The following is a 25624-nucleotide window of genomic DNA, read 5'->3' on the forward strand; positions in this document are numbered from 1 at the left end:
AGATAGATAGATAGATAGATAGATAGATAGATAGATAGATAGATAGAGATATATATCTACACGCACACATACACACACAATACCATCAATCTTCATTGTTTGAAGATTCCATATACTTGCTAAAATTTATCTGTAACCCCAAAATCAATATTCACTGCAATTTCACAGTCACTGGTGGACAAGTGAAAGGCAGTGAAAAATTAGAATTGCCTGACAGGCACGTTTCCAACTAAAGTTGAACAAGGCAACATTTAACCTTTTTGTTTCAGCTTTCATACATTAAACTAGTGTCCTTTTAAAGGTCTATTTAGTGAGTATTTCTCTCATTTTTATGCTTTTTGTTGGTGATTTCACTGTTTAGAAAGGCCCCCAAGCAAAATGCTGAAGTCCTATCTAGTGTTCCTAGGTACAAGAAGGTGGTGAGATGCCTTACCCAGAATATACATGTGTTAGATAACCTTTTCTTAGGCATGAGTTATAGTGCTATTGGCTATGAGTTCAATATTAGTGAATCAACAATATGTTGAGGGGCAGCTAGGTGGCTCAATGGATAGAGCACTGGCCCTGAAGTCAGGAGGACCTAAGTTCAAATCCAGCCTCAGACCAAACACTTAACACTTACTGGCTGTGTGACCATTGGCAAGTCACTTAACCCCAATTACCTTGCAAAAAAAATAAAATAAAATAAAGGATAACAATATGGTATATCTAGGAAAAGAAAGAGGACATTTGTCATTCTGTATTTGAGGCTTCTACAGAAAGTGTTAAAAGTAAATGTTGTGACCAGAGGTTCCCCAAAACCAACATTTCAGTATTCACTAATTACTTTTTGTGGTGACTTTATAGAACATAGCTACTATGAATGATGAGAATTGTGCCCAACTCTTCATGACCCCTTTTGGGCTTTTCTTTGAAAAGGTACTGGAGTGGATTGCCATTTCCTTCTCTAGCTCATTTTACAGATGAGGAAACTGGGGAAAACAGGGTGAAGTGATTTGCCCAGGGTCACACAACTAATAAGTGTCTCAGGCCACAATTGAAATCAGGTCTTTCTGACTCCAGGCCCAGAGCTGTATGTACTATGGCGTCACCTATCTGCCCTAATTATTATTTTGTGGTGACTTTATACAATATAACTTCTGAAAATGATGACAATCAACAGTATATGCAAGATAAACTGGATGTCTAAGCTGAGTGGATTGGGCTACATGATTCCTTAGGTCAGGCGTGGGGAACCTGCAGCCTCGAGGTCACATGTGGCCCTCTAGGTTCTCAGCTGCGGCCCTTTGATTGAATCCAAACTTCACAGAACAAATCCAAGTTTGGATTCAGTCAAAGGGCCACACTTGAGGACCTAGAGGACCACATGTGGCCTCAAGGTGTCAGGTTCCCCACCCATGCTTAGGTCATCTTAGATCTCTCAACTTTCTTATGCCCTCAAGTGACAGCATGAGATAATGGATAGAGTGTTGTACTCTATGGAGAGAATGGATAAAGTCTAAAAGACATGCCACCATCACTTACAAGCTGTGTGACCATGGGCAAGTCATTTCTTTTAATCTCATTTGGTTCATCTATAATGGAGGTGGATCATAGTATCACAGCTACTGGATTTAGAGATGAAGGGGAAATAAAAGCTATCTATTCCAACCCCCTTACTTTATAGTCAATAGGTTAATTGTTCCTAGGTCTGACCTCTGGCAACTAGCAAAACAAGTGTAATTACTCCCCAATTATTATCACTGGTATCATCATCACTAACATTTCTATAAAACTTTATGATTTTCAAAGCACTTCACATGTATTTCATTTGATGTTCCATGTGGCATTTTTTTTCACCAAATATTGAAAGAGAGGTATAATGCCTTCCTATGTCTTCCCTTTGTTCAGACTCAACACTCCCAGTTGTACCAACCAGTTATGATTAAGCACGAACTCAAAGTTATTTATTATACTGTTTGTCCTCCTCAATTGCCAACTTGGATATAACCTTAATAACAGCTTTAAATACCAGAATGAAGTAAGAAGAGAAAGATATAGCTATTAAAGTTACCTCCTATTGATGTGGAGAAATCTTTAGAGCTGTATCTATAGTTAGCCCTTTCCTACTTTGGTAACCCTGTACACTACCCTCTGATAGGAAGCTCCCCAAATGAAAATCATCAACAATTTTTTTGTCTTCCTAATTCTTTCAGAAAGAGTTAATATAGGCTAGAACATGTTTATTCATGGCAATGCTGAACAAAGACTCCCATCCACTGTGGGAAAATGGTGTTGTGAAATTGCCAAGCCTCAACCCCAGGTCAACTGACCTATTGTCATTATTTGTTTTAAAAAATGGATTTTAAAAAAATGGATTGGATATAGACCATATACCAAGATAAGGTCAAAATGGGTACATGATTTAGACATGAAGGGTGATATTATATGCAGATTAGGGGAGCATGAAAATTTTACCTAGCCAATCTATGGATAATGGAAGAATTTATGACCAAACCAGAGATAGAGAAGCTCATAGGAAATGAAATGGATAATTTTGATCATATCAAATTAAGAAGTTTTTGCACAAGCAAACCAATGCAGCCAAGATTAGAAAGAAAGCAGGAACCTGGGGTGAAAAGTTTATGACAAGAACATATAGGAAACACCTAAATTTATAAAAGTGCTACTCCCCAATTGATTAATGGTTAAAGTATATGAGTGTGCAGTTTTCAGAAGAAGAAATCAGAGCTATCTATAGTCATATAAAAATTCTCTAAATCACTATTAATTAGAGGAAATGCAAATCAAAAACAAAAAACTCTGATGTGCCACCTTACAAATTGGTTAAGAAGGTAGAAAAGGAAAATAACAAATGTTGAATGAGATGTGGGAAACTTTTGACACTAATGTACCATTGGTGGAGTTGTAAACTGGTTCAACCATTCTGGAAAACAACTTAGAACTACCTTCAAAGGACTACAAAACTTTACATACCCTTTGACCAAGCAATGCCACTACTAGGTCTATATCACAAAGAGAGCAAAGAAAAGAGAGGAGCACCTATTTGTACAAAAGTATTTATATCAGTTTTCTTGTGGTGGCAAGAATTGGTAATTGAAGAGCTACCCATCAACTGGGGAATGACTGAATAAGTTATGGTGTACGATTATGATGAAATACTACTGTGTTATAAGGAATGATGAGGGGGTGGTTTCAGAAAAAACCTGGGAAGACTTAAATGAGCTGTTGCTAAGTGAAGTGAGAAGAACCAGGAGAACATGTGTACACAGTAACAGCAATATCATATGTTGATTAATTGTAAAAGACGTAGCTGCTCTGATCAATACAGTGGTCCAAGACAATTCTAAAGGACTCATGAAGAAAAATGCTATTATCATTAGAGAGAGAACTGATGATTTATGGGTATATATATGTTCATATTTATATATATATATATATATGAATATGCAGATTTAGGTATAATTTTTCACTCAATTTATTTTTCTTATTTTTACCTATGTTTTTATGTAACATGGATAATGCAGAAATATGTTTTGATAACTTGACATGCATAATTGATATCATGTTGCCTTTTTGCCTTCTCCAGGGCTGGGAACAATGCAGAAGGGAGAGAATTTGGAACTATTTTTTTTTTAAATAAGCATTCACAGTTGATAAATAATAAATTTTTAAAAATAGGTTGGACCCTAAAGGGCTGTCTTTTCCTCATAGGTTCTGTAGTCATCATGGGAGTACAGCAAGCAGAATTTCATAAATAAATCAGCAACAGAAAGGATTAGGGAATGTTGCCAATGAACAAGCAAAATTTTATACATATCATGAATCTGGCCTCAGAAAAAAGCTTACCTTGTCAAGAGCCGCTTTCTCCAATTCATCTTTAGCAACTGCTAGTTTTTGCTCCAAATCTGTTAGCTGTTGTGCCTGTGGAATAAATAGATACATACATTTAATCACCTCTTCTACTAGCTTACATGATTCTCCCCTTCAAATCAATCAGATAAAGACTTGTTAAGACCCTACTATGTGTAATATCCTGTGCTAGGCTCTGGAGATGTGCAAATGAATGTTGCAGTCTTTGTACTTAAGGATGTTATCAATAATGATGCACATGGGATCTTAGATTTATAACAGGGAGGGAGCCCAGAAACCATATAGTCTAACTCCTTAATTTTACAGATGAGGAAACTGAGGCTCACGAAGGTTTGTCCAAGTTCACATAAGTTTTGGAGGCAAATTTGAACCTAGGTCCCAGGACTCTGGAGTTTTCCACTACACCCAGTAGTCTCCTTTCTGGAGTGTTGTAAGGTCCACAAAGCACTCTGTTAGAAGGAAATAAGATATTTACACAGATAACTATAACATCACTTGAAGTATGTTTAAGTGGATGAGAGGAATATGACATGCCAGGAGACCAGATGAAGGAGAAATCACTCCTAGCTGTGGAATTCTTGAAGAAGCGGCATTTAAGTTGGGAAAGAGTGGATAGATTATTGGGCCAGGAGTCAGGAAGATCTGAGTTCAAATCCAGCCTCAAAGACATACTAGCTGTGTGATCCTGGGTATGTCACTTAACCTTGTTTGCCTCAGTTTCCTCATCTGCAAAATGATCTGGAAAAGGAAATAGCAAATCATTGCCAAGAAGAAACCAAATGGGGTTATTAAGAGTCAGATAAGACTGAAAAGACTGAAGACAAAAACAACAAAAGGGGGATAACAAAAGAATCTGCATCCTCTAGGGTTGTCATGAGGATTAAATGAGATAGTATTTGTCAAGCACTTGATGAACCTGGCAACAATGCATGAATGCTAGTTATTGGTATTATAATTTTTTGAGGTAATCAAGGTTGAGTGACTTGTCCAGGGCCACATAGCTAGTAAGTATCTGAGGCTGGATTTGAACTGAGGGCCAGTGCTTTATCCACCGTGCCACCTACCTGTGCCTATTATCATCATTTTTATTAACTTTGCATATCTGACAAGTGATCATTCTATTTCTTCTTGAAGAGCTCCTCTGAAGGGTGTCCCTTATCTCCTAAAATAGCCCATTTCACTTTTAGAAAGCTCTAATTGTTTAAGGATTCATCTCTTTTTCCTCTGACATCAGTCCTGAATCACATAGACTCTAGTTCTGTCTTTTGGGCTACATACAAAAAAACAAACAAACAAACAAACAAAAAAAAACAAACAGAAAAAAAAACCACTCTTTGATTTATTGTAGAACAGCTAAATACTTGACTTGTAGTCAGGAAGATGTGAGTTCAGTTCCTTCCTGTAACATTTACTAGCTGTGTGACTCAAGTTCAGTGACTTAAACTGACTGTGCCTCAATTTATTCCTCTATAAAATGAGTGGTTTAGGAGGCAGCTAGGTGGCGCAGTGGATAGAGCACTGGCCCTGAAGTCAGGAGGACCTGAGTTCAAATCTGACCTCAGACCAAACACTTGACACTTACTAGCTGAGTGACCCTAGGCAAGTCACTTAACCCCAATTGCCTAAAAAAAAAAAAAATAAAATAAAATAAAATAAAATGAGTGGTTTGGATGTTGAGGGTTTCCAAGATCCTCTTAATCTCTAAATCTGTGAACCTGTGATCCCTCTTACATATGATATCCTTTCAAATACTTTCAAAACAATGATTCCACTGGGGCATGGAGCAGGTTAAAGGGAACAGTGTGGAATAAAGTTTTCAAGAAAACGTATTATTCAGATGCGGGTGCATTAAATCACAGGATAAACCATCTGTTGAACAAATGACAGTTCATTTCTACTTTCTACTAGGAAAAGAGGTCAGAAGTATTGTGATAGATGGATTCAAAGAGGACAGAGAGACTGAACAAGCCATATGGCATCAATCACAATAGTCCAAGTAAGAGGTAAGGATAAAATGAGGTTGTATTTGTAAAGCACTTAGCACAGTGCCCAGCGAGGAGTAGGTGTTTAATAAATGCTTGTTCCCTTTCCCTCCTTCTATCATCCTGGCAGAAATGGAGGAAAACAGGTGATTGGTCATGCAGTATCCAGGGAGGAAGAAGAAATACAAAACCACAGTGCTCTTTGCAAATCAGTTAAAATTGAGGGGAACACAGTTTACTGTATTAAAATGTTCACTTGATTAGACTGGGGTGAATAGTTTTCTGAGTGATCAAACACCAAGCGGTTTACTGAACCAGAATGGCTAATTTCCATGCCAATGTCAAGTCCTTTCTAGTGTTTGAGTTTAATCTATAAATGATTCCTCTATGCTTTAATATTTATCTACTTTGTGTCTCCTCTCATCCCATTGTGCTTCTGCTAATATTGCTCCTATCCTTACCAATTACAACAAATGACAATCTATGTTTATTTCAAAGCCCATCTCAAAATAGTGCTCCAGTCTAAAGTCTTACTGAATAATGTTAAAATTATGGGGAGGGGGGGTAACACCTAAGAGGCATTTAGACATTACATAGACTGAATCCCTTATGGTACAGAGTAAGAAAGTAAATCCTCGAGAAATGAAGACAAAAGTAAGCTTCCTGAAGGCAAGGTCTTCGATTGTAGCACTTATCATATTATTCATATTTTACATATACTTTTTGATAGACTGATTTACTAAAGGCCACATAAAAACAAAACAAAACAAAACAAAACAAAAACAAGAAGTGATGTTCACTGACCCTGAGGCCACTCAGCACCTGTCACCTCCCACAATATCAGCAGCAAGGCTGTACCAGTAGATGCAAGGACACAACACAGCTTTATGCCAAAATCCACCCCTGCATCCTGGTTCCCCCTTCCTCTTTCCATCGTCATAGAGATCCTGGTTCAAGGCTTGACTCTTGACAGTGAGTTTGGTCACAGCCCTCCAGGAACAAAAACCTGCTAGGGCCTGCACCCCAGAAGTACCAGAGTTTCAAAATTCTGAACTTCAGTTCTCGACAAAGCAGGCTCTGAATTGCCATTGCCAAACAAAAGAAGTGAAAAAGAGAGAGAATGGGACAGGCCACCAGGACAGGACACCATACATGTGGTAAACTGTGTGGCATTCTACCAAGCCTTAGGGAAAGAGCACAGCACATAGCTGGGGTCAGTTTTGACCACACAAAAATCAGTTGAGGCAGAGACAGAGTCTAGTAATTTGTGAATTGCCCAGTGTAGGAGAAGCCTGAGATGAGTTGAGATCCAGCCTCCAAGGAAACCTTCATCAGAGGGGAAGGAGGCAGAAATGAATGACAAGGAAAATAAATGGGGAATGGGAATACCTAAAAGTACCAAAGAATCCAAGAAGAAGAAATATCAAAGATTGTGAAAACAAGCAGCTAAATCAACAGGAGAAGCAGTAACAGAAGAAATATGGCCCTGAGATTTAGTAAATGAATTCAGGCAACTATGAATAAATACTTCAAAATGAAGGAAAATGATCCAACATTTGGTGAGATAGGGAACCTTTTGGACTTTGAAGAGAACATGGAACTACAACACACTGTTTCTAAGTAGTTTAAAAAAATGAGAATTATGAGTACATAATTTATGTTCTACACAGAAAAAATAATGAACAGCAGAGATAGACTTGAATCTGTTATGTTAAATCTCACCAAAGAAACAAAAGAGAGAACAATAGATTGGGAATGTAAATGCACAGACGTGAAGGACAACCCAGAAGAAGAAAAGCAAAATCCAAAAACATTAAAATAAAACATTCTCACTATCCAAGCAAAACATAATGATCTTGAAAACAGGAGGCAGAGACAACCCAAAGATCAGAGGTCTCCAAGAAGAACACAACAAATAAAAGCAAACAAAAAAAAAAACAAAATAAACAGGACTAGCCCATGGGGAGAAGAAGGAAAATGAATCTATGTGATTGACAGGAAAAAAGAGGGGAAAGAAATATATAACCTGATAAAATTAGGAGACAGGACAAATAAAACCCTGAAGAAAAAGGGTAACAAATAAGGAGAGGGGATAAAAGAGGAGGGGAAGAGAGCCAATGTGTCCCCATCCAGCTCTCAATCTAGGATCCTATGTTGTGCAAAAATAATGTCATCTAAACTTCAATGCTGTTATGACTGAAAACCAACACAAAGTGGTTGAAGATGCTCTTTTTCTGGCAACATTCACATCTTTGATTACTTGGAACTAGAGTGAAAATTTAGCCTGGAAGGCTTCTTCCTCCTACTCACCTCTAACAATTAAAAACATTTAGCATTGTGAGAAGAAAATTATTGGGAAATTAATACCCCTAATGAAAGTCATAAATTCATTCATTTGAACTGTAGCTTTCTGGAGGAGTGAAGGACATATTTGTACACTAGCTGTTTGTGGGGTGTTTTGTTTGTTTTTTTTTTAAGTCTATCTAGTCTTTAATTCAGGTGACTCACACAGGCTGAAAATGCAAGCTTTGAAGAGCATGTATTGCTTTAAACATGTAATACAGCTTGAAGCCTAGAATGTTACAATACCAACTGGTTTTTTTTAATCATCCTTTTTGTAGCAATGAATGCAAAGTTTACTTTTTTGTATTAACAACTGTTTGCATTTTATTTTGCGTTACATCTGCTTGTTAAATAATATCATCCCTTTGATAGTAATAGTTCAGTACAAGTAAGTATTACAGTTTTAACATTTGTGTGTTTAAATTCAAAGTAAGCTTCTTTTGCCAGTGTTGCAGATCTTGTAGAACAGCTAAGGTATCTGTAAGACATTTCTTTTTTCTTTCTTTTCTTTTTTTGAAATATATTATAAAATAATAAAAAGTAACATAACTAAAAGTGAAAAAAAAAAGAAACAGTATCATCTCTGAATGATGTCACATCATGAGAAGCCAAAGCATAATTTCTGACCATCAGGCTGCTTTTCCCCAAGGAAACAACTCTTCCCCAAAGTGTAGGTGAAAAGAAAAAAGTCCTTCCATTCTTCATCTTTCATAGAAAAATTAAGCACTAGAGACCTAACACTTTTAACACCGGGTGGTCCACTAAGGCAGAAATTCAATTCTCTTCTTAGCAGGGGTATTGAACAACACTACAGGAGGAAACAAAATGAATCTAATGCATTTCTGTGCGGTTGTAGAATAGTAGTTGAGATATGATTCAATGGTCATTAGGATCTGAAGTACTATGCTAGAAAGGTTTGCAAATTGTATCTTCCTAGGAATGTGGCAGATGTGATTAATACTTAGCCCTCTAGACCACAGCGAGCTTTTCCTCCTCACAATTCCTATAGTATGTTATTGTATGGGCCACTCATTTTGGCATTTAACCACTTACTGTTTGGAACTGGAAACTGTTTCATGTGTGTCTGTCTCACCTTTTCATCTATATCATAAGCCTTCTGGAATTGGGAAGACGTATGTCTTATATTCTTGCTATTTTTCCCACTTTCCCTCAACTTCAGCTCTTAACCATAGATAATTAATAATAATAACAATAATATTAACAATAATTAGATTTTATAATTGTTAAGGTATACAAAGTCCTTTACATATATGTTCTCATTAAGCCTCAATACTGATCACATGAGTATCGTAGGCATTGCTACCCCACCATACAGATGAGGACACTAGGACATAGGTAGATTAAATGACTTGTTCATGGTCTCCCAGTTAGTGAGTAAAGGAAGCAGGATTTGAATCTAGATTGTCCTCAAGATATTTAGTCCACTTATAATGCAGAATTATACATTGTAGGCACACAACAGGTGACTTCTTTTTTTTGTGAGGCAATTGGGGTTAAGTGACTTGCCTAGGGTCACACAACTAGTAAGTGTTATGTGTCTGAGGCTGGATTTGAACTCAGGTCCTCCTGACTTCAGGGCCATTGCTGTATCCACTGCACCATCTAACTGCCCCCAGGTGACTTCTTAAGAGCTTTGTTACACTGTTTTGTACTTAGATATTAAAATGTGATATCTGAAAAAAAAGTAGAAGGAGAATGCCAACATCATTGCTAATGTGTTAATATAATTTATGATTTATAATATTAATATAATGTGTGTACACATGTAACTATTTGCAATCCTTTCATGTCTCTAGTCATTCATTTTTATTTTATTATAGGCTAAGGTGAACACCAGTCAATTACAACCCTTCCACATTTACTGGAAATCATGAAACACAGGGCCCAGGGAATGGGAGATATAGACCCCAAATTCACAAAAATCAACACATCTTTATTACATCTAAATCTCAGGTAGCAGAATTTAGGCAAAAAGTTAAGAGATTAATCATTTTGAGCATTGTTCATATATCTTGTCAAAGAAAGTAATTCCCTTAAGATGGTTAGGCTTTGTTTTAAGTTTTTAAGCAGCAGAATTCTGTAAGCATTTATTGATTATTACATTCATAATGCTGAATGCATTATGGAAACAAAGACCTCCCATCCCTATTCCACTCCCCTCACACACACAAAGAGGGAAGGAGAGAAAGGAAGAGAGACACACACAGAGAGCAAGAAAGAGACAAAGATAGGGAGGAAAAGAAAGAAATACAGAGAGACAGGGACAGAGAGACAAAGGTGGAGACAATGGGACAGAGAGAGACAGAGGCAGAGTCCCTGACCTCAAGTTAAACTGGGGGAATATATCGTAATATATATAAATTAATAGGATGCATTTACAAAGTAAACACAAAGTAATTTCAGAAAGAACAACATTAACAAAGGAATTTAGAAAGGCTTCAAGTTAGAGGTAGCATCTGAGCTGAGTCTTAAAAGGAGCTAAGAATCCCAATGGGTGGACTGCAAGGTAGACATAGGAGTTGGAAATGGGATATTATGAATGGCAACCATCAAGAAGACTTCTCAGCTTGGAACTTAGAAATCTGAGAGGTAATAGTGTGAATCAGTATTAATTTTAATGCTAAAGAGTCGTGTGTATATTAGCCTGAAAGCAATAGGGAGCTATTGAGGATCTAGGAGCAGGAGTGACATGTTCAGACCTATGTGTGCTTTAAGGGTACCAATTTCATACTGGTACAGACTGAGGAAGAAAGAGGCTGAAAGCAGTATAACCCTAATTAGGAGACAATTGAATGTTCCATGTGAGAGTCAATGAGGACCTCGACTAGAATGATTACCAGGTGAATGGAGAAAAGGGGAGGTTTTTGGTGCCCAAGAACAGCTGATGATCCATTTGGACTTCCAAAACACACTTCATTATTGTGTCCTCTTTTCACAGTGAGTATCTAGGATTAGTCAAGACATATACTTAGGTGATTCAGTGAATACAGTGCTTTGACCTGCAGTCAGGAAGACCCTAGTTCAAATCCTGCCACAGACACTTACCAGCTGTGTGACCCTGGACAAGTCACTTAATGTGTCTCAGTTTTTTCAACTGTGTAGCACCTATCTCCCAGAGTTGTTGTGAGAATCAAATGAGATCATACTGTAAAGTGCTTAGCATGGTGCTTGACACATAATGGAAAGTATATAAATGTTTATTCCCTCTCCCTGACCCCCAACCACATGGATATGATCGAGATAATAATAGAATCTATACCCCAGAGTTGCTGTGAGGATCAAAGAAAATCATATTAAGTGTTTTGCAAAACTTAAAACTTTATGTAAGTGGTTATAGCAATATATGAATAATTGTTATATCATTATTATTAATGCTATTTTTATCAAAACAAAGGACCACATAAATTAATAAATGAGTGACCTTCATAAAAGTATAAACAAATGTATAACCCATATATTTGCTCATTGGTTTTTCACTGCCATACATAGTAGCTTATTATCCAACCCATAGCATATTATTCACTTTGTTCACATGCAGTATTTCTGCCATCAAACTTTCCTTCCCAGCCAATATATCACCTCAGGATATGTGTGTATGTGTGTGTTCTGGCAAGAAGGATGGTCTCCAAAAACAGCAACAGATATATCTTTTGTCAACAGCACCTCCGGTTGTCTGTACCATTCACTCCTACCACCTTGCTACTGTGGGGCTCTACTGAATATATTTCCAATGGGTCACGAACCCTGAGGATGCACATGTTCCACATGGCAATAAAGTGAAATGCAACTTTAGCTGTGGCCCCGAAGAGTTAAAGGAACAAGCTAAGAATAAGTTCTGCTGGATGACAGCCTGAAAGGAAAGAGGTGATATCTCAACAAGATATGGGTAAAACTATTGAGAGATTTTTGTTGGTTCTATAAAGTGGCTATCCAAAATATGATTTAGCCAAGATGATTAAATATTAACCAGCAGGAGACAAAAGAGAGGATCTGCTACATTTAAAACATATGTGGTACGTCTTCCTTTGCCTTAATAAACCTGAAAGCACAGATTGGAGTTACCTTCTAGGTGCATGAATAAGAAAGGAAGAAAGGACCGTAGCAGGTGGTATCTTTCCCATCTAAAATTTTAATGAAACATTGTGTAATTTAAATGCATATGAATAACTGGAAGGTTCTAATTCATCAGTTACAAAGGACACATTTTGAGTGCCTGCTTAAATATTTCTGGAGATCTCTTTGCTATAACTTACTGCTAATTTCCCAGTGGTTAACAATATCCAGCTGTCTACGTCTTTTTACGAAGATTTTTTCCCTCCTCTTCCTCTCTTTCCTGTCATTCATTTATTGTGGTCTAGTTTAATAAATAACAATAAACTTCTGAAAATGAAAAAAATAAGTGAGAATTGGTAAATAATGTCTCAATCTGTGGTGGTGAATGTGGTCAGGGCTGATAAAGAGAAAAAGCTCAGATCGATTAAATATTTATTGAGCATTCTATGTCCAGGGCTGTAGGGAATACAAGAAAGCAACATGTGAACCTTTGTGGTGAGTAGAAGCAGACTACATTTCCAAAGAGCAACACAAAAGAAATTCTAGCTCTTGCATTCTGCCATCAAAGTCCCATGTATTTCAATAATAAATTCTCAGGAATAATCTGAACAGAATTGGCCTTGACTTACTGGCATACATGGAATGAGTAAATTCCCAAATTGTACAAGAATGGCTTAGCATAACATCTGGTTCTGTATTTAATTAAAAATGAATTTTAATATGAGAAAACTATGAAATTTAAGGTTAAGTCATTTTCTGGGCAAAGTAGAACAGGCTTACCTTAGATCTCCCACTTTATGTGTTGCTGAGAAATTAAATAAATTGAATTTTGTAAATCCAATCTCCTTTTAGCAGCATGGTGGTGAAAGGCATTGAAAAAGAAACTTGAAGCAATGACCTTTTGAAATGATATGAGTAATTAACTCTGCTTTTAAATTTGTATTTTCATCAAGATTTCTTAAAATGGGGATTTCTTCTCAACACTAGGTGTAATGGGAAAAAAAAACCCAGAAAATTTGGGATCAGAGGACCCCAAAGTGCATAAATCCCATTTCTGTTGCCTATAGCTATCTATGGACCTTCAATATTTACTTAACCTCTCTCGGTCTGGATTTCCTTGTCTTTAAAATGATGTGATAGCACTCATTGATCTCTAAGATTCCTTCCAACTCTAAGATCCTATGATGTTCACTTTGAAGAGCTCAGATAACTAATGTGTACAAACATCATCTTTTTTCAGATGGCTGAATTTTAGACAGTGCTCTGCTACAGACACAACTTATGGAGAAAGTCTGTGATAACCTAAGAGATGAGCTTAACCATCAAGGAAGGTGTCAGGATGTTATAGAATTAGAACTGGACTGGGACCCAAGAGGGCTAAATTCTGGTACTCAATTTGCCCTCTACCAATTGCCTACATTACTTTGATCAACTCACGTGTACTTCTCTGGCCCACATATTCCTCACTTTTAAAATTAGAATTAAAAAAAGTTAAATTCCTTCTCTAATTTTCCCTTTTGTCTCCCCAATTGGTATGCAAAAATATGTGTAATAAGAGTAGCTATCCCTATATTACATACGGATTTCCTAACGTAAATTTGTATTTTGGATTGAATCATTTAAGCTCTCTGAACCTCAGTTTCCCTATGTAAATAAGGATAATTATGGCAACTTCTTCACAGGAGTATATGTAAGATAGGACATAAAAATCACTTTGCAAACCATAAATTTATAAATCCTTACAAACAAAAATATACTCTATTATTAATATTTTAATTCCATAATGTAATTGTATTATATATATGCATATATATTCTATAATTTTTTGTATTGTGAGAAATGAACATTTCTCTTATATTTTAAAAAAAAAAACCTAATTATTGTATTAGGACTAAGGTTTTTCCCTTTTTCTACTTCCTCATCCAGAACCCAAACAGTATGGGAAATCTCTCTTAGAGATTTACACAAGCCAAAATCTAATCAGTAAAAGAAATTCTAAGTCTGGGCTAGCTAGTGTATTCCTGCTCGTTGTGTTTGCTCAGGTCTGGGAAAATGTTAATTCTTCCTGTTATCAAGACAGGTGATATGGAAATTGATATCTCTTTGACAAAGATTTGAGTGACCTAAGTCAGGTACCCCAAGAAAGCCCAGCTCCCATTGTGATAACCAATTAGAGGTGATTAGACAACCCTCAGGAATACCTCCTCCTCAGAAGGCATATGAACTGTAACCCCATCACTATTAGGGATCTTTGGTCTGAGAGAGATGGCCAAATCACCATCCTTTTATTAATAACTTTCTGGTCTTAATAAAAAAATGATTAAATTACACAGAAACTATGTCTATCAAAACTTTTTAATCATCACAGTTTCTTTAATTTATAATTTGAAGTTATACTATAATTATATATTATAATTATATATTATATATTATATATATATATTATATATTATAATTATAGTTATACTATAATGTCAATATATCACTTTTCTACAAGACCCCTGGGTCTTGATGAGCTTCTATTTTGTTTGTTGATGAACAAAATGAATGCAGAAGTGGAAAGCTTCCCTCTTCTTTTCCCCTTTTCCCAATGCCTATGTCCCTGTACCAAAAGTGAGAGACTATAATTATATATTCCCTGCAAAGATGACAAGTTATATCAATAGACTTCCAGACTGAAAAGCTATTTTTTGGATCCTAGTATATCTTCTCATTTCTTCCAAATTTTCTTCGAACCTTACATTTTGTATGCATTTTTCCTTTGTTGTGAAATGACTTTTTTAAGAGCCTAACAAAATGGGTTTATCCATTTCATCCAAGCATGAAAATTTTCTTTTGAATGGCTGTAAGATGTCAATGATGCCTTTTTGGGGGGGGGCAGAGATAGCTAATGAGACTTGCTTATGAATCAACAAAGTTGACAAGTCCTTAGGCTGGCCTATCACCCAGCTGGGATAATGGGCACAGCAGAAAGGTAAAGAACTGAAAACTCTTAATAGAGAAGAAGCCTGTCTTTAAATTTTATAGTTACATTGGATGAATATTCTAGAGTATATGAGGCTGCCCTTCACTTATTTATTGAATTGTTTTTTACTTAGTCTGGGTGATTGTCAATTTCAAAGGTCTCAGTTCTCTGTGAGCAATGCTAGACACAGGTGAGAAAAAAGTTGCTGAGATCTACAAAAGGAAGGGGTTCAACAAGATCGATGCTAATGTGTCTCCAGCTTTAAATTCTATTGTCTATGAATCATGCCACTTCCCACAATGCCAATAGTAGATCTTAAAGTACTTACAAGGGCATAGGGAATGTTGTTCTTTGAAATAACTACTTGGGTCCCTGGCCCACTAAACAATAATGGCAGAAACTCACATATTTGTATATGGATATATGCATATGCATGCATGTATATGGATATATGCGTATATGTCTATATAGTCATACATATGTGTGTATGTATGTTAATACATGTGTGTATATGTATATGAGTATATACACACGTATATCTGTATATGCACATAATTCTTTTAAGCTAACAAAGTATCTCCCACCCAATCACCCTGTGAAATAAGTGATACAAATAGCATGATGGCTATGTTGCTGATGAGTAACGTCAAACTCAGATAAGTTATTTGACTTGTCTATAGCCACACAGAGAAAAACTGGAGGTATGATTTGAACCCAAGTCTTTCCTGACTGCCAGGACAATTTTTTCTATTATGTCATACATTGTTTCTCTTATTAAACTTTTTTTTTCTCAAAAAGAAAAAGGCTGACCTGCAGCAAAAATGTGTTGATACTATAAGCAAGGTTCACTTTTGTTACCCTCCCTCCCCTCTCTCAGAAGCCCTTTCTGAATTTAGTGAGTTTCTTCCTTTTTACTAGAGGTACCTAGACTGAACTCTACTCCCTTTCTCTTCTCTTTCTGTGAGGCCTGGGAATTGGTCTAATAATCTGTCATTAGCCCCTTACTATTACTCCAAGTACTATCTGTATTTTAATGGGAAGTTTTCTATATCACAGAATAAGATCTTCCAAGCTGGAAGGAACCAGAAAAACCCTCTAGGTCAAGTCCCTCATTTAAAATTTAAGAAACCTGAGAGCAAAAAAACATATAATGATTTGCCCAGAGTCATATAGGTAATAAGTAGCAGAGCTGAGATTTGAACCCAGGCCCTTTCAGTGCCGGTTTACCATTTTTTTTTTTTGAGGCAACCAGTGTTAAGTGACTTGCCCAGTGTCACACAACTAGTAAGTGTCTGAGGCTGAATTTGAACTCAGTTCTCTTGACTCCAGGAAAAGTGCCCTATCTACTGTGCTACCTAGCTGCCTCTCCCTACCCAGTTTAGCATTCTTAAAGAGCTGAAAAGACTTATGACCTCCTCTTAGTCTTCAACATCTTTGCATATTCTCAATGCAGCATTCGATCGCTCTTTCCCTCTGGAAATTTTATCCTTCCCTTATTTCTAACTAGCTGCCTGATTTTCCTCTAGTTCAATTTAATTCAATAAACATTTATTAGGTGCGTCTTTCCCCGACTCTTCTTCCTTCCACTTCTTATAAGCAAGAACTTCCCAGTCCTTGACCCAAAGTTATTTGCTTTACATGTTGTTTTCTTCAGAAATCTCATTTACCTGAAGAACTATGTGGATAACAAACATGAACCCTGACCTTCTCCTAGGCTCATCCCAGATCTCTCAACTTCTCTTTGAATGTATCATTATCTGCTCAAACTCAACAAATATAAAAATGAACTGGTTATATTCACCACTGCCCCACCCCCCAAAACACACTTTGCTAAGTCCCTGGTTTCTTTTACTGGTAATATAATTCATTCTTTAGTCATAATAAGAGATAGCATTCATGTAGTGTGCTTCAAAGTTCATAAAGCTCTTTAGAAACATATTCTCTCTTTATCCTCACAACAATCCTGAGAGGTGGGTGGGTACAGCTATCCTCTCCATTTCATAGGGGAGGATTGGTTAGTTGTTGGCCTTCATTCTCATTCTCAAAGAGGACCAAAATGACATTGTGATGTCAGGATCAAGGTACAATACGTCTGGTTGGGCTGATCAGAACAACATGAGCTCAGAAAGCTCTACCACAGGTAGACCGTAAAGAGTCCATATGAACATTTAGAGGGCAGATGTCTCTAAATTGCACATCTCATGCTTCTGTTGAGCTGGTGGGATTCTGCTTTGCTCCTATAGCACAGTGCCTTCTTTGATGAGGGCATACAATCTTGGGCAGTCTTATGCTAGTGTCTCCCATGTCTTACAATCAAATCCAAAGTTCTTCAGAGAGACCTTGAGGGTTCCCTGGTATTGCTTCTTCCGACCATCTTAGCCCTTGCCTTGTGTGAGCTCTCTGTAAAATAGTCTTTTTAGGCAAACATATGTTTGACATTCAAACAACATAGCCAACTCATTAGAGTTGTGCTCTCTGCAGCAGACTTTGAATGCTTGGCAGTTCAACTAGAGAAAGGACCTCAGTGTCTGGCAACTCATCTTGCCAGGTGATCGTCAAAATCCTCCTAAGACAATTCAAATGGAAGCAATTTATTTCCTGACATGGTGCTGGTATATTGTCCAGGTTTCAAAAATGAAGTCAGCACATCCACTCTGTAGACCCTCAGTTTGGTAGGCAGCCTAATACCTATTCTCGCCAACACTTTCCTTCAGAGCCTTCCAAACACTGAGATAGCTCAGGCAACACGTGCATCAACCATCTCATCATCTACTTGGACATCTCTGGAAAGGATACTGCCAAGGTAAGTGAACTTCTCCATAGCATTCAAAACTTCTCTATTTGCCTTAACTAATAGTTCAATGCATAGATAGTGCCATGCCAGCTGATGGAGAACCTGCTTCTTGGTGATAATTATCAGTCCAAAATTAGCACAAGCAGCAGAGAATCTATCCATATCCCGCTCCATCTCAGCTTCAGAGGCTGCATTTAGTGCACAGTTATCTGTGAACAAAACATCAGGCACCAACTCTCCCTCCACTTTAGTCTTGTCTTGTAGCCTTTTCAAGTTAAATAATTCATCATCAGTGCAGTAGCTGACCATGATGCTGTTTTTGTCCCTGTTGAAGGCATCCAACAACATCACTGAAAACAACATGTTAAAAATCATGAGAACAAGCACACAGTCCTCCTTCACTCCCATTTGGTGAGTGGGAAAGGACAGGAGCATTGTCCATTGTCCAGAACCCATGCAAGCATGCTGTTGTGAAAGTGGTGTACAATACTGATGAACTTCTCCAGGCAACCATATTTTGACATGATCTTCCTACAAGCCCTCATACTGACAATATCAAAGACCTCGGTCAAATCAATGAACACTGTGGACAGATCTCAGTTCTGCCCTTGGCATTTCTCTTGGCATTACTGGGCAGCAAACAACATATTTACTATTCCTCAGCCCTTTCTGAAGCTGCACTGGCTCTCAGATAGATGGCCATTTTCCATGTGAAAGATAAGCCTATTAAAGAGAACTCTGGCAAGAATCTTGTTAGCAAGGACTGAGAGAGAGATTCCCCTGTTACTGTCATAAGACAATCTTTTTTTCCTTTTCTTTTACAGCGATGCAAAACGGAGGGTCCTTGAACTCTTAGGGAGTGTCCACTTCTTGCCATATAACCTGGAAGATTTAAGTCAGGTTTTGTTTGAGCAGTGAACCTCCTGCCTTATAAATTGCAGCTGGAAGAGAATGGGCACCAGGTTCTTTGCCACGTAAGAGGATCCTAACAGTGTTCAAAAACTCTTCTTCAAATGGAAGTTCAGTCAGAGAGGGATTGACTTCAAACTGAGCTATATGGTTAATGGCTTCATCATTGGTTGATGATTTGTTGAGAACATTATGGAAGTGCTCAGCCCATGTCACCAGGATCAGGTCCTTATTACTAATCAATGTGGCCAACAGCACTGAGTAGTTGAGATGTGCCATAGGCCTTGGGCCCATAAATAGCCTTCAGGACATCATAAACTGCTTTGGACTATTCCTATCAGCATAAAACTGAATTTCATCTGCCTTCTTACTGAGCCAAGAATACTGCATTTCTCAGAGCTTCACTTGCACTTTACTTTTAATGGAGTTAAATGCTGCCTTCTTATAAACAAATGAACTATCTTGCTGGCAAGCCCTGTGTAGTTCCCATTTTTTGTTTAGCGATTTCTGAATTTCCCCATCATTTCATCAAACCAATATGTTTTTAATTAAATTATGTTTTTAAATTTTGATAGCATTTTTTCCAATTACATGAAAAGACAATTTTCAACATTCATTTTTTGAAAGATTTTGAGTTCCAAATTTTTTTTCCCTCCCTCCTTTCCCACTCACCTCCCCATGATGGCAAGCAATCTGATATAATTTATACATGTTCAATAATGTAAAACACATTTCCATATTAGTCATGTTCATCAGACCAATCTTGATGTTTAAGAGTGTTCTGGCCCAGATGAGTAAATGTGGTGCTGTACATCAAATCTCTGAAAGCTGCCCACTCCTTTCCTGCTCCACTGTTGCCAACCATGTTTTGGCTCAGCTTTTGCTCCAAGTTAGCAATGAATTGTTCATGCTGGGAAAAGTACTCATATCTGTTGGCATTAAGTCTTCTTGTAGTCATTTTCCTTGGGGCCTCCTAAATGCAAATGTTTAGCTTGGAAGGGATAAGTCTATAGTCAATCCAGCACTCTGTGCCTAACATCACCTTCATCACTCACATGTGTCTGTCTCTTCTCCTTATAATAACATAGTCTATTAAATGTCAATGTTTGTTGTGAAGGTGCATCCCCACAAAGTTCTATTGCATTTAGGTACACAGAAAACAGTGTTGGTGATGAGAAGGTCATGTGATGAACTAATCTTCAGTTGTAAGTGACCATTGCTGTTGCTGTTTCCCACTCCATTCCTCCTAAGGACTCTCTGCCATGTCTGATAATCTATGCCTACTCTAGCATTAAAGTCAAACAGAATTACAAGTTTGTTCTCTTTCAGCACATTGATGATGAGGGTCTCCAGGTATTCATACAATTTTTCTTTGACTTCATCAGGATTCATCATGGTGCGAGCATAGGCACTGATGATGATGGCATGTTGTTTCCCTGCAAGTGGCAATCACACTGTCATGAGCCTGTTGGTCTCTCCTTTTAGGACACATACAAGCTTGTTGACTAGATTAGTTTTAATTATGAAACCTATGACAGCTTCTTGGAACTTCAGTCACTCTTCAGCCATCAACTTCAGTCACTCAACCATCACTTCAGCCACCCCCGAAAAACATGTATCCATCTCAGACTGGCCTCCATTTGCCAGCCTTCTTTCATTCAGGGCTTCTATGTGGATGTGATATCTGCTGATTTCTCTTACAACAAGAGCTGCTTGTCTTTCAGGTCTACTGGATTCTGTGTTGTCTGTAAGTGTGTGTACATTCCATGTACAAATGGTGAGTACAATCACCTTTGCAAAAGTGTGGTTTTTTTTTAAGGCAATTGGGGTTAAGTGACTTCCCCAGGATCAGCTAGTAAGTGTCAAGTGTTTGGTCTGAGGCCAGATTTGAACTCAGGTCCTCCTGACTTCAGGGCTGGTGTTCTATCCACTGCACTACCTAGCTGCCCCATGCAAAAGTTTTTGTATATTATTTTGACCTCAGGGTGAGATCCCTAAATGCTGCAGTAAACAGCCTAGGATTAGGGGAAGGAAACAATTTTAGGGTTATCTCTTCCAGTCCTCTCTTCACACCATAGGGTAAGCACTGTGGTCCTTAAAATAGTCTGCTCAGACATACCGGAGGCCACCCAATCCCACTGCTGCTTCAGTCAAGTGAGAAGATCACCCTGTGGCCTGGGCTGTCTGTGTGCAGGGTTGTGACTACAGTGCCCAGGATATCTGCACCCACTGCTTCATCACTTGTCTGTTGTCACAGGACTCTGAGGTAGGTAAAAAATGGTAAAATGGTATGGGTGATGTCTTTTGAGTCATGCATAAATTGGATTTAAGTGAGGCAGAATTGCACAGTCATTGACTTCACTTTCTTTTCCAAAGTCATCAAAGTCCAGTGTCAAGACAAAAGTCAAGATGACTGGCAATGGCTTGGGATGAAATGGATGACCTTGGCATCTATGAAGTCTAGCCAAACTCTAAGCGCTCCACAGCACCTGTTTCAACCGGCTTCATGGCCATTCAGCTAGGTGAAACCTTCACATGCTTGGAATAGACACCCCCCCTCCCCAACACACTGATGGGTTTGTGGCCCCTTGGTTACCCTCCAACTCTTTTAGACTATCTGCCAAAATGGTTTACCAGGGTGTGGCCACTGCATATGTTATAGCTCCTTTGGAGCCACAGGTGAGAATTAGGGGACACCAAAGGTGAAAAGCAGCCCTCAGACCAGAGGTACTACTCTTTGCTGATCACTCATACACTCCTACAGGGGAGGATACCAAAGCAGGCAGTGATTAAGTGACTTTCCCAGGTACACACATCCAGTAAGTGTCTGAGGTTAAATTTGAACTCAATTTCCTGATTCAAGCCAAAGCGCTCTATCCAGTGGACCACCTAGCTGCCAAAATGTCAGAGATATTTTGACTCTTCACTTTTTAGAAAGGGAGGATATGAGAACTGGGTATCTAATCAGTGAAGGACTGACCAATGTTTCTAATTCAGCTTGACCAAAGTCAGAAAACTCAGAGTATTTGCTCTACTCCCCCCCAAAATAGGGATTCTGATTATATTAGTTCAAGCAATAATGATTACAGTAAAAGTAGGAAATACTTTAATCTATTTAAAATTTGCAAATCATTTATATATGTAAGCTCATTTTATCCTCCCAAACAACTCTAGAGTGGGGGAGGGAAGTGTTATTATCATCCCCATTTCACAAATGAGTAAACTGAAGCTGATTAACTGTCAGGGAACTTGTCAAGAATCACAGAGCTAGTCATTGTCTTAGGCAGAATTCAAACTCAGGTCTGCCTGACCCCAAAGTCCAGTGTTCTTTTCATTCTGCCAACTGGCCTTCCAGATTATGTTTCAACCACAAGGATGGGGAAATTAGGCACCTTTGAGGCAAACCTCAAAATCTTTTACTTTCATCTAGCTCTAAGAGCTGGGAAGTTTTGTTGTTTTGGTGGTGGTTTTTTTTTTTCCTATGCTGAACAAAATTTTGCTGCTCTGTAAGTTCTAAAGACTATTACCAGTTCTGACCTCTGGGCACCAGCAGAATAAGTCCCATTTGTCTTCTACATAATACCCTTTCAAATACTAGAAGAATATTAATTTTGAGAAATCATCTCTTCCACAGACTTAGCATCCCCAGTTCTTTTAATTGATCTCCATATGAATGTCACGTGTATTAGTGCAGAAAAGATAGTGTCAACGGAGTCCGAGAATCTGAGTTTAAATGCTACCCTGGAGGGTGAAAGCCACTGCTTCCTTGGAAAAGTGATTTCACCTCCCTAGAACTCTGCTTTCTCATCTATAAAATGAGAGAGTTAGGCTAGATGGCCTCAGAGGTCCCTTCCAGCTCTAAAGCTATGATACTATGATCTATGATCTATCCTTTCTCCATTCCAATTACCTTACTCTTGATGTTTCCCAGTGTGTTAGTGTCCTTCTAAAATTTGGTACTCAGAAGTGAATACAGTTCTCCAGATGTGGCCTGGTCAGGGCACCAGAAAGTGAGGAATGCCTCTCCTCCTTCTTTGGGCTCTGTACTCCAATTGACACATTCATTTTTTTTTTTCATCCTAAGCACTTGGCTAAGTGATCCCATCTGAGCTGCATCTTTCTCAGTGATGGAGCTTGTTCTATATGGCTGAACACTTAGAAAAGCTGAAATCTTTAGTTCAATGTAGCTCCAAACGCCTCTGTAGGAGCCATAATAGTCCATCATGTAAATCTTTCTTGTTTGGCAGGTGATTGACCCAACAGACCATGACATCTTCCTTCCATGTAGCATAAGAAACAATGGTGCATCAACATTAAAAACTGCTTTGCTTCAACGGAAAGCAGTTAAAAGTCTATCAGAGAAAAACTTGTGGGTATGTGAATTGTTGTCAGTAGGGAACATTTCTTGTATGTTCTTTATTTTTTTATCCACTTGCATTTGAACTTGATGGAATATAATGGTTCTCTCCATTGTGCAAATCCTTTTGTAGGCTGAAGTGTATTTGGAGCCAATTGTTGGATTTTGTTGTTGCCAAAGTGTTACAGTTAAACTGAACCCTTACTGTGAAAACCTTTTCAGAGACTGCTGTAAAGAAGTAAATTACATAGTTCAGTGGCAGCAGGTATTTCAACCTCCACATACTGGTTTGTCGATACTCTTGTAATGCTAAAAAGATGTTTTTAGTTGTGTGTTTGTGTGTGTGAATATCATTCACATGCAATATAAAATAATTTCTGAGTTTTTGTATCTGTTTTAGCTTGTTTCATAATTCATGATTCCTTCCTTCTTCCTTCCTTCCTTTCTCCCTTCTTTCCTTCTTCCTTCCTTCTTTGTCTCTCTCATTTTTTTATTCATTCATTCTGTTTGTCTGTTTCTCTCACAGTACACACATGCACACTCATGCACATGTGCACACACACACACACACACACACACACACACCATCATAGGCTTATTCAGAAGAGCCATGAAATATTAAGAGGTAACCCCTAGTTGATAAAATAAAGGATCCTACCAAAAGAAGGAGGGATTAAGAAGAAGGCATGGAGGGAAATACAGGAAAAATAGGTGAAAGGGAGACATTGAGACAGAGAGGAAGAAGGTGAAAGAAGATAAGAGAAACTGCTAAAGAAAGAGGGAGAGGGAAAGCAAGTTAGGAAAGGTGAGCCAAGGGATGAGAAGAGGAGGAAAAGAGAAAGAGAAAAGAAGAGAGAGGAATAAAAGAAGGGATAGAGGGGAAAAGAGAAGAGATAAAGAGAAGAAGGTAAGAAAGTACAAAGAGGAGAGAAGGGAAAAGAAAAGAGAAGAATGAGTAGGAAAGCAAGGTAAGGAAAAAAGGGAATAGAGGAAGAATAGAACAAGAGAGAAAAAAAAGGAAGAGGAAAAAAGAGAGAAGTTTTCTTTCATGCCATTCCTTTCTCCCTCCATCTTTCCTTCTCCCTCTCTTCTCCCTTTCCCCATCTCCCTCTCCCTCCTCCTCTCTCAATGAATAATTATTGAATGAACAATTAAAAATCTGAAAGTATTTATTGAACCTCAATGTAGACCTTCTACTTGGGCTCAATATATTCACACAAAGATATTTCTTATATTCTTAATGTTCTGTTTAGACTATTTTAGGAACATGTGGAGGACACAGACCATTTCCACGTACATACTTCCAATGCCACTTCATTTTCTAAGGATATGTCTGCATGGAGCAATTCTGTGAACCCTTATGACTAACTTCATCAGTCAAGCTGGTTAAAATGTTTCGCTTCATTTTCCCATGTAATCCAACGGTGATTTTGGCATCACAAAGACGGCAAGAATAGTAATATGAACTCTTCTCTCTTTTTTTGGCAAAAGAAACAAACAACAAGTAACAACAAAAGTCACTTTACTATACCATGTTTAAATCCCAATAGAATTACAGGCATCATCATAAATCACCAAAGAGAAAAAAAAAATAAAATTCCCTTTCATTATTAGTCAATTCTGAAAGTACTTATAGTTTGGCAAGATACATTCAGTTCCCACAGGTATAGAATCCAACTGATGTTTATAGACTTTTAGAACAAGATGAGGCCTAAGAGAACCATTCTGTCCAATTGCTCCATTTCATGGGGAAGGAAAACAAGACCTGATTTTATAGTTGAAGGCACTTGGGCTCAGACAGCGTGCCCAAAGTCAAAAGGCAAATTAGTGGCAAGGCAAGGCTAGAAAATAGTCTTTCCAATATTAACAAATCACAAGGTATTTATTAAGTGCCTACTGTGTTCCAGGCAATGTTAGGCTCTGAAAATAAAAGTATAAAGGACAAAACAATCTCTGCTCACAAGGAACTTACATTATTATGGGGAAGACAGTAATAATGCAGTTTACATGTGTTATACACTCATCCACACAGCCATATATACATATATACACATATGTATACATGCATACACATATAATGCTTTCTTACTGTATATATGCATTGTGTGTTCCATAGGCATCAGAGTAGTTTGAAACTCAAAGGTTTGGAGTATAACAGATAGAAAGAGATATACTGATATATCTATATATTTATATACCTGTCTATCTGTCTGTCTGTCGCTGTCTCTGTCTCTGTCTCTGTCTCTGTCTCTCTGCCTCTCTGTCTCAATCATCTGTCTGGTATCACAAAGCTGTAATAGCTCATTGTTGTTGTATAGTTGTTCAGT

General features: G+C 37.9%; 1 protein-coding gene across 1 annotated transcript in view; it reads right to left on the minus strand.

Annotated features, from left to right (window-relative positions):
* LOC114036142 (leucine zipper protein 2-like) overlaps window positions 1–25624 on the minus strand; it is a 232090-nt gene that overhangs the window by 161722 nt on the left and 44744 nt on the right. Inside the window, exon 3 of the mRNA XM_027852556.1 lies at window positions 3850–3924. Within this exon, the coding sequence (XP_027708357.1) occupies window positions 3850–3924 (75 nt within the window). The remainder of the gene's footprint in view (window positions 1–3849; window positions 3925–25624) is intronic.

The sequence above is a fragment of the Vombatus ursinus genome, unplaced genomic scaffold, assembly GCF_900497805.2.
Source record: "Vombatus ursinus unplaced genomic scaffold, bare-nosed wombat genome assembly UNPS02009770.1, whole genome shotgun sequence".
NCBI lineage: Eukaryota > Metazoa > Chordata > Mammalia > Diprotodontia > Vombatidae > Vombatus > Vombatus ursinus.